The sequence below is a fragment of the Myotis davidii genome, unplaced genomic scaffold (assembly GCF_000327345.1).
Source record: "Myotis davidii unplaced genomic scaffold, ASM32734v1 scaffold265, whole genome shotgun sequence".
NCBI classification, from domain to species: Eukaryota; Metazoa; Chordata; class Mammalia; order Chiroptera; family Vespertilionidae; genus Myotis; species Myotis davidii.
Window position 1 is genome coordinate 4,379,210 of NW_006296627.1, and position 18,500 is coordinate 4,397,709.

At 47.2% G+C, this 18,500-nt stretch overlaps 1 protein-coding gene across 1 annotated transcript in view; it reads right to left on the bottom strand.

Moving 5' to 3' along the window:
- The window catches only part of LRP4 (LDL receptor related protein 4), a 60,366-nt gene that overhangs the window by 7,478 nt on the left and 34,388 nt on the right, over positions 1-18,500 (bottom strand). The window contains exons 17-35 of the mRNA XM_006772331.2: positions 17,449-17,657; positions 17,194-17,275; positions 16,308-16,413; positions 15,262-15,463; positions 13,550-13,739; positions 13,330-13,461; positions 12,060-12,200; positions 11,356-11,442; positions 11,077-11,248; positions 10,330-10,492; positions 9,983-10,208; positions 9,333-9,636; positions 7,806-8,024; positions 7,513-7,647; positions 6,544-6,652; positions 4,857-5,001; positions 4,499-4,612; positions 3,409-3,544; positions 83-150 (exon numbers count right to left, since the gene is read on the bottom strand). Of these exons, the coding sequence (XP_006772394.1) occupies positions 83-150; positions 3,409-3,544; positions 4,499-4,612; positions 4,857-5,001; positions 6,544-6,652; positions 7,513-7,647; positions 7,806-8,024; positions 9,333-9,636; positions 9,983-10,208; positions 10,330-10,492; positions 11,077-11,248; positions 11,356-11,442; positions 12,060-12,200; positions 13,330-13,461; positions 13,550-13,739; positions 15,262-15,463; positions 16,308-16,413; positions 17,194-17,275; positions 17,449-17,657 (2,940 nt within the window). The remainder of the gene's footprint in view (positions 1-82; positions 151-3,408; positions 3,545-4,498; positions 4,613-4,856; positions 5,002-6,543; positions 6,653-7,512; positions 7,648-7,805; positions 8,025-9,332; positions 9,637-9,982; positions 10,209-10,329; positions 10,493-11,076; positions 11,249-11,355; positions 11,443-12,059; positions 12,201-13,329; positions 13,462-13,549; positions 13,740-15,261; positions 15,464-16,307; positions 16,414-17,193; positions 17,276-17,448; positions 17,658-18,500) is intronic.

Genomic DNA, 18,500 nt, shown 5'->3' on the forward strand with positions numbered 1-18,500 from the left:
CCCCATGAAGGTTCTGGAAGATGCCAGTAAAGACAGATGTTCCTTACATCTTCTTCAAAACAGTTAGGCACTTGGAGCTTACCTGGAGCAGCAGGTACAGCCTCATTGGAATGTGCACAGAGGCCCAGCTGGGCATCCTTTTCAGAGCATCTGTGGGGCACAGAACACCAAGTGTGAAGACTACTGGTGTTTGATAAAGATCCTGCCCTTCTCCAGGGAAGGGGGGAGAGTCCTGTGAATGGGGCTTTCAGGTCTAAGAGCTGTACCAGATGGGAGATAGAAGTATAGAGAGGGCAGGACCAGGAAATACAGAGAAATCCATGTGAGTCACAGTCTTCAAGACGCTATATCATGTGTAAATGTGTTTAAAAATATGTACCCCTTTGAAAGGATTCCTTTAAAAGGAGAAGCAGGTTTCAGATGAGCTGGAAGCTGCTGAAAGAATACTAAGTACATCAATAGAAGGCTTTATTAAACGACCAGGATGAGTTGAAAGAAGCTACCAGTCAAGCAAAACTGATTAAAGATTATCACAAGGTCTAAATAGACCTGAAAATAACAAACAATATTTTTTCCCCGCCTCTTGATTCTTTCACAAAGGAATATGCAAGACATCCAGAGAGAGGGCTCAGGTAACTAACTTGAATGCTAAAAGGGCAACTTCCTGTGGCACATTGTGAGCAGCCAATCACAGGCAGCTCCTGCAAGCCTAGAGAAAAAGTGCTTGCAAGAACATCTGAAACCAAGATGCACTGAATCTTCAAATGGAACTGACAGAAAGTATCTGAATAAACCCAAAGAAAATCAGAGATTAATAACGATTGATAGTACTTAAAAGTTAGTGAGAAAGGTACATGTTTATATCTGCATGTTTGCTTTTCTACATAAAGACTTCTAAAAAGAGAAAATGGGCCCTAACCGGTTTGGCTCAGTGGATAGAGCATCGGCCTGCAGACTGAAAGGTCCCAGGTTCGATTCCGGTCAAGGGCTTGATCAAGTCTCATCGATGTTTCTAACTCTCTATCCCTTTCCCTTCCTCTCTGTAAAAAAATCAATAAAATATATTAGAGAAAATGGGACATGTATAATGAATTTGATCATATGCAAATCTTACAATTTTAGGGATATGAGTCTAGAGTTCTTATTTGGGATTATTATGTTTCTGTTTTCAGAATTGAAATCAAGTGTTGATTTTCTTTTAAGCTACAGTTGATATTAAAAATAAAGAGATGGGTATGTATTACATGGGTGAAAAAAGCTGTTCTAATAGAAAAATGTTGGAAACAGTAAGAGTGGGAAATGAAATTACTATCTTGAAAGGTATTTGCACCCCCATGTTCAATGAAGCATTATTTACAACAGCCGAGACATAGAAACAGCTAAGTGACCATCAACAAATGAAAATGTGATTACTTACACACACACACACACACACACACACAGAGGAATATTATCCAGCCATTAAAAAAGAAGGAAATCCTGCCATTTGTGACAATATGGATGGAACTCGAGGGCATTAGGCTAAGTGAAATAAGTCAGATAGAGAAAGACAAATATCATATGATATCACTTATATGTGAAATAAAAGAAAGAAATCAAACTCAGACACAGAGTATAGATTGGTGATTGCCAGAGGTGGGAAGTGAAGGAGAAAAATGAGTAAAGGTGGTCAAAAGGTACAAACTTCCAATTATAAGATAAATAAGTCCTGGGGATATATAGCATGGTGACTATCCTATATAATAAAATCCTAATATGCAAATTGACCCAATGGTGGAACCACGGGTCTCTATGAAGCGCACTGACAACCAGGGGGCAGATGCTCAATGCAGGAGCTGCCCCCTAGTGGTCAGTGTGTTGCCACAGGAGGAGTGCAGCTCAGCCAGAAGCTGGGCTCACACAGCCATGGTGGGCTCCACTGAAGGCGGGTGGTAAAGAGTGAGGGGTCCTGGACTGCGAGAGCCCCAGACTGTGAGAGGGATGTCTGAGAGGGATGTCCGACTGCCGGGGATCAGCCTAAGCCAGCAGTCAGACAGCCCTCAGGGGTCCCAGACTGTAAGAGGGCACAGCCGGGCTGAGAGACCCCCCTTCAGTGCACAAATCTTGTGCACGGGGCCTCTAGTAGTTAACACAGTATTGCATATTTGAAAGTTGCAAAGAGAGTAGATAAGGAAAAGTTCTTAACGTAAGAAAAAAATTTATAATTATGTGTGGTGATGGATGCTAACTAAACTTATTGTAATCATTTTGCAATATATATATGTATATCAAATTTAAAACTATTAAGAGTAATTACATATGGGTATTTATTTCTTTTTTATTTCTATCTTTATTTTCAGATTATTTTTATAAACTGTACATAAAAAATTACACTTTGTAAAAAAGAATTTCTCTAAATTGAAAAATAAAGAAAAAATAAATAATAAAAATAATTTCTCTAAATTGAGTAAGATCATATTTTATCAATTTTAAGATGTGTATATTCTGACATCACTGAAATAGAGATGTGTCTTACAATCCGTGGCATCTCACAGTTGCAGTTGGTCGTTTTTTTAGTTTAATCTCTTAAATTAGGATGCGTCTTAAATTGATCACACCTTCAGTTTAATGAAATACAATCCTATATAATAGAAGCCAAATATGCAAAGTGTCCAGTCAGCCGATAGGCTGTTCAACCAATCAAAGCATAATATGCTAATGATATGCTAAGGCCACTCAACCATTCACTATGACATGCACTGACCACCAGGGAACAGACACTCCGACCAGTAGGTTAGCTTGCTGCTGGGGTCCGGCCTCAACCTGGCCTGCGCCCTCTCGCAATCCGGGACCCCTCAGGGGATGTCAGAGAGCCAGTTTTGACCCGATCCCGCAGGCCAGGCTGGGGGACCCCACTGGTGCACGAATTCATGCACTGGACCTCTAGTATTTTATACTACATAGGAGACCTGTACATAGGTATGCTTGCTTACTTAATAAGAATACGTGTGTGTGCACGTGCATGCCTGGGTGTTTGAACATTATAGGCATTATAAGCTAAGGCCATAGCATCCCCAGGCATGAGCCAAGTCATAAATCCACAGTAGAGAGACCTCTGTGGCTTAGCGGTGTCTAAATAAACTGTTGGATCAGACCACATACTAAACCTGTGATGTAAGAGCAAATGTTACAGAAAGAAAGGGAACTGTCTGAGGGATTTCTCCATAAAGCTGCTCTAAAGTTTCTTGCCCTTAAATCACCTGCAATAGTCTATTGGTCTAAATATCATCTGCTGTCCCGAATAGCAGGGACCGTTGGCTAATGATGTGATCTACCTCCCATCTGCCAGAATATGGCTGGGATTATAATTTTCTGCTGGCAGGAGATGGTGATTTGAATCAAAGGGCCCTCAATCACATGTGAACCCACCTTCCTTCCATCTCCTCCAGAGATGTGCGGGTCCGAGTGGTAGAAGAACGCAAGGTGGTAGGTAGTGTGTTGGTTAGCACTGGATTCCTTTCACTAATACTGGTGACCCTGGGAGCTGGGGGCACCAGGCCAGGTACTGGAGAGAAAAAGAAGACTGGAATAGGTCACTGTGCCCCAAATCTCTACATGTGTGCCAAGGGCAGCATCAGGAGAACTTGACAAAGCAATCTTTTAGCTACACTGATCTTGGGCACACTCATTAGTGGCCCTTCTCAATACTGTAATTAAAAAGGATTTGATTTCCCACCACCACCACCACCACCACCCCACTTTAAAAACCAAAAAAAAGGATTTGATTTACAATATCAATATGGAATACCAATGGGCTAGCTGACTCACAAAGGCCAGGAAGAGCCCGGCAGGTGTGGCTCAGTGGTTGAGCATCGACCCATGAACCAAAAGGTCACCAGTTCTATTCCCGTTCAGGGCACATGTGTGGGTTGCAGGCTTGATCCCCAGTAGGGTCATGCAAGAGGAGGCAGCCGATCTGTTTCTGTGTGTGTGTGTGTGTGTGTGTGTGTGTGTGTGTGTGTATTTCCATCTCTCTAGTCTCAGAGAGGGGACATATTTAAAAAACAAAACACAAGAAAGCTCTAGCTGGTTTGGCTCAGTGGATAGAGCATTGGCTTGCAGACCGAAGAGTCCAGGGTTCAATTCTGGTCAAAGACACATACCTTGGTTGCAGGCTCCTCCCCAGTCCCGGCCCTGGTCATGCAGGAGGCAACAAATTGATGTGTTTCTCACACATTGATGTCTCTCTCTGTCTTTCCCTCTCTCTTCCACACTCTCTCTCTCTAAATCAATGGAAAAATATTCTCGGGTGAGGATTAAAAAAAACAACACCATAAAAACAAAGGCCAGGAAAAGAGAGTAATACTTGGGCCAATTTACCAGACAAACTTATTACTCCCAGTCACTCCTTTCTAAGACCCTCTGAGGGGATCCCACCCAGAAAGACAAAGCTGAGACTGCTGATCCCCTACCCTTCCAAGGGCTTTGCTGTTTCAAGGGGCCATTCGGTCCAACTTACCAAGGGAGCAGGGCCGGCTGTCGGGCTCATCAGGACAGGCACACACAAAGTCCGAGGCTCTGGCAAAGCAGAGGTGGGTGCAGCCACCATTGTTCACACCACAGGCATTGGTCCCTGGGGGCAAAGCAGAAGAATGTCTGGCCTGGGACAGGACTAAGTCTCCCAATTTGACACTTCTCAAAAAGGAGGAAATGCAGGGCTACCTCGTTCCCAGGAGGGGTATAACCACAGAGGACTAAAAAGGTCTAAGAACTGAAAGGCTCTGCTGTGGCTCTAATTGTCTTGGTCATGAACAGTCCTGGAGGGGATCCCCCCTACACCGATGGTAAGGAAGTAGGCTTAGGACCCAGGAGCCCACCTGTCTGCCGCTGAGGGGAAACCACAATGATATCCATGAGTCCTTCCACATTCGCCAACACTGTCTCCTTGTTCCGGCCTGAGTACTTGTCGACACGCTGGATTGACTTGGTCTGCCAGTCTGTCCAGTAGATCCACCTGTCCTGCTACTCAATAGGGAATCCCCCAAAAGAGGAAATATTATTCAACAGTCAGACCCCAGTTCAGCTTCTGTGCCTGCAGTATGTGCATGCCCTCTGCTGAAATGCTCTCATCTCAAATCCACCAGGTCAGCTTCTGTGCATCCCCAAATATGACACTGTCCAGGAAATCTCCCCCAGTCTATGTAGCATTTACCATTCTCTCCTCCATGCTGTTCTGTGCCTTGTCCTCACTTCTACAAGTGAGTGTTGACACTCTATAGTCAGTTGTTTACATGTTTGTCTGTCTTGTCAGGTCAAGTTCTTCAAGGACAAGAACGTGTTTCATTCATCTCAGTTTCCAACACCTCACACTTACTTAGTACTTGGCCAGTTGCTCAACGAATGAGTGGGTTCCAGTACCTAGCATATAGGGGTAAATTGGAGGGTCCATCTAAGGTCCCTGCTCTTCTGGGCCTTTCACTCAGAGCCCTGCGAAATCCTCTGGTTACTTTTGTGGCAGCTGCCTTCTAATGCAGTGATCCTGAGAATCTCAAGTAGGGGTGCGGAGGGGTAATGAAGTGGGCTCCCTTCCTGCCCCTGGGGTATACATCAGAAACCCCCACGGGAAACTTGCAGATTGAAAAACCATAGTCAATATTATCCTGTAGTTTTACATTTGGAGTATGGGGTGGGGGTGGGAGCCTATAATAAGTAAAGCCAGAGAAAATCTTATTGGCTGGTAGGCTATTATGTAGAATACATACAGAGAAGTAGATGTTTATCAAAAGGGACAAAGATTTTTGAAGGATTGAGAATCCCTGTTTTGGTCCCAGGCTTCATAGAACTCCTTCTTTCCTTCCCTGAATTATTTTACAGGGTTAGAACTCTCAAAACTGACAGCCAGTAATAATTAAAATGATTAGAAATAATAAGCATTGAGTGCCAGAGACTAATGCTCTGTGTATATTTGAGGAGGATACTGTTACTAAACTCATTTATTAAACTATATATAAGTAAGTGAAGTTTAGAGAAGTTCACTATCTTGTTCACAGCTGCACAAGTTGCACAGTTACTTAATGACACAGAAGAACTTGAACCCACACAACTGGCGCACTGGAGATACTCAATGGGCACTTGTCTAGCTGCCTCAACATTCTGGCTCTTAGCCACTCTGCCCTCCTGCCACTAAATGGGCTGCCTGAGCTCAGATGTTGGGGCCACAGCACTAGGATCAACTGGGGAATTTGTTAAAATGCATATTCCTGGGCCCAACCCTCATGAAGCAGATTCTTTACATCCAGAAACATGTATTTTCACAAGCTCCACAGCTGATTCTGCACACCACCACTTATGAGCCACTCCTTCGAGTGCTGGGACATGGGAGTGGTGGGGCAGGCCTAGCAGGACACATGGTGGTGGCAAGGATTCAGTGTAGAGGAAAACACCCCTAAAATGAGCTTCCATAGCACACCTGTTCAGTAGCATCTAGGGTTGAGGCTGCCAACTTAGAGCCCCGAGGAAATAACCCCGGTTAAGGAGATTTAGCTAACTTTCTTGAGCTAGTACCTGAGTGAGGGCAAAGGGGTGGGACACGTGGCTGACCAAGACCTGCCGTAGCTTCCCATTGAGGTCAGCACTCTCAATCCGGTCCAGATGTGCATCCACCCAGTAGATTCTGTGAAGGAAAGGAGATGAGAGCAGCTGCTCAAAATGCTCTCCAGGGACCCCAGTTGCTCTCCCCGTCCCCCTCCAGGGAGCTGCCTGTCCCTTCCTGAGCTGAGCTGGCGAGAGCTGTGCGCAGTCAAGAAGCACCATTGATGAGAAGTCACTGAGTCCCAAAGCTGAAGAGAAATTGGTGACTCCTAAGTGGGGAGGCCAGTGCTATTTTAAGGGGAGGTGGCGGGGGAGGGGGGCAGGAGAGCAGGCTCTCTAATGACCTCCAAGGAGCCACCACCAAGTCTCATCTTCCTACCTAAGAATCTAAGTCAAAACTCCTATAAATGCCCTTCAAGAAGAGACTGGGTCTACTAAAACCTCACTGAGGTTAAAGGAAGAGGGCATTCCTCTTCTCCATCCCAACGCCTGGGTGACTGATTCCTTTCCTTACTTCTGCGGGCAGAAAGGGGAACTGACTACTTCAGAGCTCCTTTCACCCTCTTCTCCTTCTCTTTAGCATTTTTTTTATCTAGACAAAGAGTTGCAAATTCCAATATCTGAAGGGATCAGGAGAACAAGGAATGTGAAGACCTATGCCCTTAAATGATGGGGGTAGTGGGACCAGTGGTCCAGCCAGAGGACATGCTCCGCTAAACACACTCAAAACCAGGTAAACCAGACAAATAAAACGCACCTCAGAGACGAGGGCTGGATTCAGCAACCCCTGCTCTAAGAATATGTTTGCTTGGCCTTCTCACTGCTTTCTCTTCCCCACCTACCAACAAGCTTTCCATCTTTTTGTTTTCACTACTTCAATCTCAAGCATCCTCTCCTCTGCCCACCCTACTTCCAGGAGGCTGTTTGGGACACGATTCCCACCTGCGGGTATCATAGTCCAGGGTCAGGCCATTGGGCCAACCCAGGTCTGTATTGATGAGGACCTTCCTCTCAGAGCCATCCAGGTTCGCCCGCTCAATCTTGGCAATGTGGCCCCAGTCTGTCCAGAAGAGGTACCTGAGATACAACAGTGACATGATCATTGAGGCATGGGAAGAGGGCACTCAGAGCTTGACAAGGGACTCACCGATGCCACTCACAGATAGGCACCCTCCACTGGCCTCTTCACCAGGCCCTTCTCCCCTGGGTCTCTTTTCTGCAGGCCAAGAACTTACCCCTTCCTGGGGAAAACAGCAATGGCCCGAGGCTCATCCAGGCTGTTGTTGACCAGCACTTTGCGGCAGGAACCGTCTAGCCTTGAGGCTTCAATGGTATTTCGGCCTGTATCTGTCCAATACAGATTTCTGGCCACCCAGTCCACGGCCAGCCCGTCGGTGGTCTTCAGCCCCTGCCCGATCACTGTCTCCATGTTGCTGCCATTCAGATCTGCTCGCCTTGGGGGAGAGCCCAGGGTTGGATGACTGACCAGACTGAAACCCCTTGAATCCATGTTCCCATAATTGTATCCCTCTATATTGTTAGCTCCATAGAGGCAGAGACCAAGCATCTGTAAGTGCATTCCTCAGCATCTACACAGTAGGTACTCAAAATATTTGCAGAATAAATACTTCTTAAGAGTACAGAGTGTTTCCTGCTATAAACAGGGGGCATTTCGGTCCATGTCTTGCCAGAAAAAGGGTTAATAATTTCCCATATACCTTAGGGAAGGGATAAGGATTGCTAGGGAGCCATTATTTTAAAAAAAAAAGGCCAATTTGGCAAAACCTACAGGTGTATTTTTACAGAAGTCCTACACCAGGGAATTCAGGATGGGGGCCATGTCATAAACACATGGGGACTTGTCTAAACATATGCCCGCCTGCCCCCAGCATGAGATTCTCCAGGGAGAACGAAGGAGAGTGCCCTTGTTCCTGCACGTGAGAATCTCTGCATGGTGAACCCCTCTTACTGATGGCAGAGCACCATTTTCCTCAGCGGTGTGGGGTAAAAATGTTAAATACAAATACAACAAAAATATGAAAACAAAACAAAACAAAAACCTAGTGAACAAGCCGTGGTGTTGGTCAGCACTCCTGTTTCACAATACAGATACATGTGTTAGCTGCATGGCTGATTCTGCAATGAGTCTCAGCAGATCCTTAGAGCAATCCCAGGGCCCAGCGGTAGGGATTAAAGGCTCCAGGTCCCCAGCCTGACATTATCTGATCTTTTCATTTGCTTTACATACTGAGCTCTATTGATCTTTAAATCAACAACAAAAAAACCCAAAAGGCCCTGTCTGGTATGGCTAGGTGGTTAGAGCATCCGTAGGTGCACCAAAGGGTAGTGGGTTCAATTCCTGGTCAAGGGCACATACCTGGATTGCAGGTTTGATCCCAGTGCCCAGTCCGAGTGTGTATAGGAGGCTACCAATTGATGTGTCTCTCTCACATTGATGTTTCTTTCTCTCTCTCTTTCTCCCTCCCTTCCACTCTATCTAAAATCAATGGAAAAATATCCTTATCCTCAGGTGAGGATTAGCAAAAAACAAACAAAAAACAAAAACAACAACACACAAAAAACCAAAAGTTTGAAACTCTGTTATAAGTGATAACACTACAAAGTGAACAAGTTAGGATCAGAACTCACTATCTAAGTTGTCAATTCACTGACCCTGTGTGAGGTCAACACAGACCCTAACCTCACCCATCAGGGACTGGAAGGAGGCCTGTGGCCTCTGGAGGTTTCAGGGATACTCATACCTGATAACATCCAGGAACACATCTGTGTAATAGACTTTTCCATCCACACTGTCGTAGTCCAGAGAGATGACGTTGTTGAGTTCAGGGACAGGGACATGCACATCTGTGTGGTCGCTGGTGTCCAGTGAGATACGCCGGATGGAGCCACGACTGGAGAAGAGCAGGTAGGTCTCGGGGGAGGGATCACAGGTCTTTCCATCTCCCTTCAGCTGGATGCCCGTGGGGCAGGCACAGGAGAAGCCAGAGGGCCGCGGCAAGCAAAGGTGGGAGCAGCCACCATTTCTCGAGCCACACTTGTTAAAACCTGGTGATAAGAGAGAGAGAGAAGCATGGGTTTGAACACCCTGCCTAGAATATTGTCTGAATCTTACAAAGTTTCTTGTGCCTGATTTTCGGCTGTTCTAAATAACAGGGTTTGCCTGGCAGGGATGAGGTAGAAGGGGCAAGAGTGTCTCCACGGGTCCTTTGAAAGTGACAGCATGATGTAATTGTAGTACCAGCCATACCAGAAGGGAACACAGCCTGATCCTGGAAGGGGCTTAGATAGGTCCCTGTCTCCGTGATTATAAAGAAATCTCTGTGCTCTCTGATGCTGTGATACCCCCAGAAAGCCACAGGCTCTGGTTCACAGACCTAGGGGGTCTTCTCACCCAGTGGCTGGGCCCGGTCCACAGCCTGGATGTCCATGAGGCCTGGCAGGTTGGACCTCACCAGGATGACATTGTTGCCGGTGCCCTTGTCAGCACGGTGGATGCTCCGAGTCTGCCAGTCGGTCCAGTAGATATAGGAGTCGAGCAAGGTGAGGCCATAGGGGTGCTGCACAGGTGACACTAGGGTGTGACGATTGGCACCATTTAGGTCAGCGACCTCAATTCGCTGTAGAGGAAGGAGAGGGTAGGGCTGGTTGTCAGTAAACTGGGAGCTCCCGGTGGAGATGCCAAACAGATATCTCCCGTCTTCCCAGGTTCCTGGGAAGCAGCAGGAGCAGGACTCTCACCTCGGTGTGGGCATCAGCCCAAAGCAGTTGGGAGCTGGCCTTGTCCACAGTCAGGCCATTGGGCCACCCCAGGTTGTTGTTGATGAGCACTGTCCGGTCTGAGCCGTCCATCCCGGACCGCTCTAACTTGGCGTTTTCTCCCCAGTCTGTCCAGTACATGTACCTGGGCAAAGAAGAACACTAGCTGGTTATTCCCTCAGCTCCTGGATATTGTAGGTATTTATAATATGCCAAAGCCTGTGAAAAAATTTCACATTTGCAAGATGAAAAAGTTCCTGATATCTGCTTCGCAATAATGTGAATTAAGTTCACACAACTGCACTGTACATTTAAAAATAGTTAAGATGGTAAATTAATATTATTTTTTTACCACTATTAAAGAAAAAGTACTCTCCATATATTATCTCACGTAATCCTCACAAGAGTCTCAAGGTGTGACTCATCTCCATTTACCAGTACAGGTGAGGAAGCTGAAAATCAGAGGGGTTAAACACTGCACTTAAAGTGACAGAAGCAGCTGATAAATGGTGAAGGAATTTGAATCCCAGACTCCTGAGTCCAAGGCTCATGGTTTTAACCTCTCCACTGTGCTGCCTCTCTGAAAGGAGTCACAGAGAGTGAAACAGCCGCAGGAGGCCGGTCTGCGTCCCTGTGAAGCGCACTTGCTCTCCATGGCCCACGTTCACCCCATCCCTAGCCCCAGCCAAGCTGACCCATCCGGGGCCCAGGCACAGAGCCAGCTCTCACCCCATCTCATGGTACAGTACAATGGCTCGGGGGCTGTCAAGATTCTGCCACACCAACACTTTCCGCATGGACCCGTCCAGGTTGCCCACTTCAATCCGGTTGGTTCCAGTGTCTGTCCAGTATACTTTCCGGCCAATGGCATCCACTGCGAGCCCATCTGTGGTTTGCAGGCCTGCAGGAAGTCAAGAAGAGCACACTGGCTCCTGCCTTAAAACAGATGGGCTATTTCCTCAGCGCTGTAGCCAGACAGGCGGTCCCTGGGCTGGGAGCAAGGCCCACCTGTGGTGATGATGTCCTCGTGCTGTGAGCCATCCAGATTGGCACGGCTGATCCTGTGCAGCGTGCTGTCCGACCAGTACACTTTTCCTGGAAAGGGAAGGCTTGGCTCAGCCTGGACCCCCGACCCCCACAAAGGGGCATGCACAGCTGACTCAGGCCCTGAGACACCAGGGCCTGACAGAGAGCCCTGTAACCCGTAGCAAGGAAATCAATAGAAATGTAGCCCTAGCCAGTTTGGCTCAGTGGATAGAGCGTCGGACCAGAGTCCCGGGTTCGATTCTGGTCAAGGGCCCGTACCCCAGTTGCAGTCTCCTCTCCGGCCCAGGGTCCTGATCGGGGCACAGGCAGGAGGCAACCAATCGATGTGTTTCTCTCACATCGATAATTCTCTGTCTTTCCCTCTCTCTTCCACTCTCTCTAAAAATCGATAAAAAATATCCTTGGGTGAGGATTAAAAAAACAAAAAAGAAATGTAGAAATGTCATAGCAGGATAGCTCTTGGCAGAGAGGGAGAAGAGGGCCAGAAACCTTGCCCTCATAACCAAAGAGAAAGTGCTGTAGAGACAGGGCTGACATTGTGCCAGAAGGAATGGTGAGCCCCCAGCTCCTTAGCAGGAGGCAGAGATAAGGAGATAAGGAAAGCAAGGATCGCAGTTGCTATAGGGCAGGGACCGGAGGCCAGGGGGAAGGAGGGCCACACAGACCTTCTTGGGGATCCACTCCAATGGCAATCGTGTTCTTCATGGTAATGTTGATTGGTACCACCACATCGGCAAAGTAAGGGATGTCCAAGGACACCATGCGTATGTCTATCCTCCTGGCGAAGATGAGGAAACTATTCATGCCTGCCCAGGTGGGGAGAGAAGGAAAGGACAGTCACCCTAGCACAGCCAGGAAGAGGATTTGGAGTGAGGCAAACGGAAGTTCATGCTCTGACTCTGTCGGATTCTAGTTGAGTGATACTGGGCAACTCATTTAACTGTGTACCAGAATCAATATCTGGACCATGGGGACCACAACTGGGTGGCCGTGGGACTAAAGGAGATCATGTACAGACAGCACTGTATAGCGAGTCTGATACAGTCATAAATGATAGCTCTTTATTAATATTATAGAAGGACTCTCTTTGAAGGACCCTTTACCATGAAGTTTTGAGAACTTCATGTTACGTTAAAGAGGGCTTTCCCGCCGGAACCGGTTTGGCTCAGTGGATAGAGCGTCGGCCTGCGGACTGAAGGGTCCCAGGTTCGATTCCGGTCAAGGGCATGTACCTGGGTTGCAGGCACTTCCCCAGTGGGGGATGTGCAGGAGGCAGCTGATCGATGTTTCTCTCTCATCGATATTTCTAACTCTCTCCCTTCCTCTCTGTAAAAAATCAATAACATATATTTTTTAAAAAAAAGAGGGCTTTCCCCCCAGCCTGGGAGGCACAATTCATAGTTCCTTTCCAACTAAATTTCCTGGGAAGTTAGAATTCCAACGCAGCCCACCCATGCAGTGTCCCTTAGGGAGAAACGCTGACTTCCAAAACCTAGGCAGCCAGGTCCTGCTTCTCACAAAAGCACCTCATCTAAGGGAAGCACCATTACATTGTAGATAACATACGTTTTAATGTTTATTATGAGCGATTTGGGACAACTGGGACTAAAGTAACTTATTCTAACCAAATCAGGATATAATGACAATTTTCCAACAGATGTAAATGAAGTGTCTGAGAAGGGAGCATCTTTTATGAATATGCATGAAGACACCATAAGAACTAGTTGGGACCTGCCTCCAATCCTGTCTACCTGCTCCCCGGCCTCTGTCCTGGACCTCTCCTCTTTTCTAAAACCTCTGTCCCTCCCTTAAACCTCTAGAAGCACCAGGACTCACGGTTTCTCAGACCACATTGGAGTCCATCTACAGGGAAGGAAGAGAGCCACTGCCCCTCACTAAGAGGCTCCCTCCGGGTTTCTGGTGCTTAAGACTCACCTGGTGAACATATCTTGCCATCAGGCATCAGGTTGATGCCCGTGGGGCAGGTACAGCTGAAGCCACTGGGATTTGGGGACCGAAGACACAAGTGGCTGCAGCCACCATTCTCCATAGCGCATGGTGTGGTCACTGGGAAGGGAGGAGAAGAGGGGTCAATAATGAGAACTACAGCACAGGGAGGCCAAGAAGAAGCTGGTGGGGGCCCAGGGCTGCTCACCTGGGGGCCGCCGGCGGTGGAAGACGTGGATGTCCATGAGGTTCTCCAAATTCTCCTGCAGGGTCTCCCGGTCCAGCCCCGTCAGCCGGTCCGCGCTCTGGATACTCTTGGTCTGCCAGTCTGTCCAATAGATGCGCTCTTCATAGAGGGTCAGCCCGAACGGGTGGGGGAGCTGGCTTCCAATCAGCACCTACCAGGGACCCAGCGCGTGTGTCATCCCCCAGCAAGGTCCCACGGTACTCGGCAGTGCCTGAGCACCCGGGCAAGGAGCCAGAATGCAGCTTGGCCGCTACTGCCTGCTGTGTGACCTCGGGTGACCTTGCACAAGAGCTGGTTGTCAAATCTCTCTGCGCCTTAGTCTGCCAATCTGTGATAGGATTGTGATAATGCCTGGTTCCAAGGGTTGTGTGATGATTGTACAAGATCATGTATTATTTATATAATCTCAAAGTATCTGCACAGATTGTTTATTAATTACAAAAGGAAAAGCAACTTTACAATGGACATCCTCTTAATGATTCAATTCAAGTTCAGATCACAATAATGTGATGAGTCAAGATCTGTGCCTTACTGACGAGACACACTGAGAACTCAGGACTTGACTTCACTTAATGCCGTATGACTGTCCCCAACACATAATCTGATCTCAATCACAGGGAAATAGCAGACAAATTGAGGAATATTCTAACCAAAATAACTGGCATTTCCTCTTTAAAAATACTAAGGTCAAGAAAGACACAAAGCTCTGCCCGCGTGGCTCAGTAGGTGAGCGTCGACCTATGAACCGGGAGGTCACGGTACAATTCCGGGTCAGGGCACATGCCGGGTTGCGGGATAGATCCCCAGTGTGGGGCGTGCAAGAGGCAGCGATCAATGATTCTCTCTCATCACAGATGTCTCTCTCTCTCCCTTCCTCTCTGAAGTCAATAAAAATATATTAAAAAAAGAAAGACATAAAAAGGTTGAGGAAGTATTCTAAATTAGAGACTGAAGAGATGTGATATTAAACACAATTGTGATCCAGGATTGTATCCTGGACTAAAAGGGAAAAAGGAAAAAGAAAAGCTATAAAGGACATCATTGGGGCAATTGGCAGTGAAATTCAATATTGACTGTGAGTAGATGGTACCGTTGTATGAATGTTAAATTTCCTGATTTTGACCTTTGTACTCTAATTATGTAAGGCAATGTCTCTGTTCCTAAGAAATGTGCACTGAAATATTTTGGGGTCAAGGACAGGATGTCTCCAGTTTAATTTCTGATTGCTCAGAAAAGTAATAATGTGTGTGTGTGTGTGTTATAGATAGAAATAGAGACTGAGAATAATACAACAATGTGGCAAAATGTTAGTTATTGGTCCTTTCGACTGTTCTTGCAGCCTTTCTGTAAGTTTGACATACCAAAATAAATACTAACAAAATCAAATAGGAAGAGATCATGGTGCAATTGGTATTTAATTAGTGTTTGTTGTTATGTTTCTTAGGAAATCACTTATATCCCCAGCCCACGATCTACACAAATACCCAGATTCCTTTTATCAGCAAGCACAGAAGGGCCCCCTGGGCTCTGAAGGGCAGCCACAGCCTCAGAGAAATATCATACATCCCATACTGGGTCCCCTTGAGGTCCCCCTAGCTCCCGTCAGCTGCCAGCCAGGAGTGATGCCCTAAAGGCGTCAGGGCTGTGGGAGGATGCCTTAGTGCCACCCTTACCTTCCTCTTGCTGCCATCCAGTCCAGCAAATTCAATCGTCTTCATGCCGGCGTCAGCCCAGTATAGCCGCTGGGATCCATAGTCGATGGCTAGTCCATTAGGCCAGGTCAGGTTGGAAGAGATGATGACCTGGCGGCCTGAGGCATCCATGCCAGCTCGTTCAATCTTGGGGCTTGCACCCCAGTCAGTCCAATACATGTACCTGGGCACAGACAAGGGAGGTCTCACAAGCCTTCCAGTTAACACCCAGTGGGGGTTCAGAGCACCTACGGTTTTAGGGTTCCTGTCTGCAATAGCTTCTCAGCCTCCTGTCTCAGTCTCCAGCCCTGCCCCGGGCTCAGAGCTGTCTGAAGATTTTATATCTCCTTTCACTATCACAGAGTCTTAGTAAAGGCAGAGCCCATGGCTCAAGGAGTGCTCAGCAAATGAGGCCTAGTTTGGAATAAAGAAAGAGGGGAAATGAGGATGGGGGATAAGAAATGTTTCCTCAACTGGATGAGTTAAATAATTATAGTACATAAGTTTAACAGAATTCTATACAACCATTAAGAAGAACAATATATAGATCTATATCATCACATGGAAAGATCTATATAATATACATAAGCAAATGGAAAGATATCCAAGATATATAGCCATGTGAAAACACCAAGTTACAAAGCAGTAGGACATTGCTATAAAACCACCACCAAATATATATATACACATAGAAGGAAGCCTGGGAAAAATGCCCTCAGCTGTTCACAATGGTTACTGCTGGAGAGTGAGGTTATAGGGAATCTTTACTGTCCATGGATTTATTTATCTTTTTTTTTTTTAACAATGAGTTATTTTTATAAGCAGACAAAAAAAAAAAAGATGGAATGATTTAAAGGTTTCCTTGTCCACTGAGGAGACAGAGTTGTCACTAAGCTCTGTGGTTTCTTCAGCTGCCCTTGCTTCCTGATGTTCCCATAGAACTGGCCACTCTTGCTACCTCCAGATTCCCCTCTAGAACTCAGGTCTAGAAAGTGGGTGGGGCTCACTCCAAAGGAGCAGGTGCTCACCCGCCCATAGGTTCCACCACAATGTCTCGGGGACGATCAAGGTTCTCCCAGATGAGTACTGTCCTCATGCTGCCATCAGTGTTGGCCACTTCAATCCGGTCTGTCCCTACCAAGAAGTAGGGGGCAAAGATATTAACTCTAGTCTTGGTCGTTCACCCTCTTACCTTCCATGCCCAAGCATGGAGCCTGGCATGTAGTAGACGCTCAAGAAATACTTTGTGGTAGATGTACAATGGATAGTCAGTGAATTGAATTTCGAGAAGAAGTTCAAGGAAATGACCGGTTCCATTTCTTTGAAGAGTAATGCTTCCTCAACACAAGCAACCCACTCTGTCTTATAATTTAAGGCAATGCTCCTCAAACTCTAGTGTGCATAAGAATCAGGGAAACTTGTTGAAATACAAGTGCCTGAACCAACCCCCAAAGATTCTGACTCAGCAGGTCTGGAGTAGGGCCCGAGAATTTGCATTTCTAGCAAGTTCCCAGGTAATGCTGATGCTGCGAGGCCAAGGGCCACACGTTGAGTGGCTCTGGTTAAGGCATTCCCCTGGCTTCCCAAACTCACCTGGATAATAGGAAATCCCCGTTTTACCAAGATAGTGATGGGAGAAATCAAAGGGCACAGTTGCCTTATCTGAAATGCTTCAAAACATTCTCAGGCATCAGCTACCTAGCAGAAGTAGCTGCCATTTGATTGGCAAATGCCAAACCCTCAATGTGAGCTTCTAGCTTTAGCTCTGCAGCAGCCCAACCACTCCTGACCTTCCAAGGACTTCAGGTCAAGACAGAAGTGGTCCAGGAGGGGCACTGGGCTCCTTCTACCTGAGGGCAGGCTTTTAAGTAAGAGGAGTCCCAGAGAGCCAGGCCATGGCTACCCAGTACATACCTGCATCTGTCCAGTACAGCTTATTGGTAACCCAATCAATGGCCAGGCCTGCTGGACTCTCCAAACTGGTATCCACTACCACCTGGGCAGGAAGCAAAGCTATATCACCAACCTGACTTGCATCCCAGCTCTGGGGCCTAAACGTCACCAATTCTCAGACTGGGGAAAGTATGGGAAGCCCTTACCCAGGAGAGGGAGAATTCTACCCCTTAATCTCTGCCCTGCCCGAGGGCCTGGGCCCACACTGGGCCCTACCTCCTGTCCTGTTCCATCCCACTTGGCCCTGCTGATGGTGTCAGTGCTGACATCTGTCCAGTACACGTGGTCATCCCGGGAGTCCCAGTCAAGGGCCACAGCACTGCGCACGTCAGCCAGTGGGATGACATCGTCGGACAGGTCCTCTGTGTCGAAGCTGATCCGACGGATGTCCATCCTTCGGGCAAAAAGCAGGAACTTGTCAAGACCTGATCAAAGGCCGAAAGGGGTCTTCTTTTAATGCTCTAAATCCAATAACAGTGACAGACATAGACGCTCACCTGTGTGACATCTGGTTCAGTCACACCTCCTGGGACCTGGTGCCCTTTGTCCCCTACACTTCGCACCTCAGGCCCCCTTTGAGCACTGGGCAGCCCATGCTGGCAGAATCAGACTTTAGGATCAAATGGAAATAGACTCTCCCCAGGGCGTAGCAGTGCATCCTGTTTAAGTGTCTGACAGCCTCATCTCAACTTCTCTCACCTCTTTGCTCCATCTCCTTCACTGCATTGGCTACACGGCCGCTGACTCTCACCCCTACCCCTATGATTTCTATGTCTGCTCAGGTTTTGGCTGATGCACTCCGTCATCTAGATCCCTTCCTCTTGCTCTTCTCTTCACTTGAGTCAATAGTGGCCGTTCACTTACTCCACGCCAGGCATTGAGCTAGGTGCTTTTCTTGCCTTGTCTCCTCTACCCTCGTAGCATCTCTTTGTGGTCTGTGCTATTCTTATTCTCATTTTCTAGAGAGTAACACTGAGGCTGGGAGAGGTAAAGTAACCTGTGCAGGATCCCCTGGCTACAAAGCACCAGAGCTGGAACTTAATTCAGGTCTGACTCCAGAGCAGCAGCCCTGGCCACTCCCTTACACGGCTTCTCTCCATCTTGGTCTTCTACACCCCCTGCTTCTATTCTGTACTGTCCGAATGTTTCCCAGAATACATTGCACTTCCAGAAAGGCACTCCCTGCCTAACTTTACTGTCTTCCTTTAAGATCTGAGAAATCCCTAAGAGAAAGTCCTAGGGGAACCTCTTGCACTTCACTAAGGCAG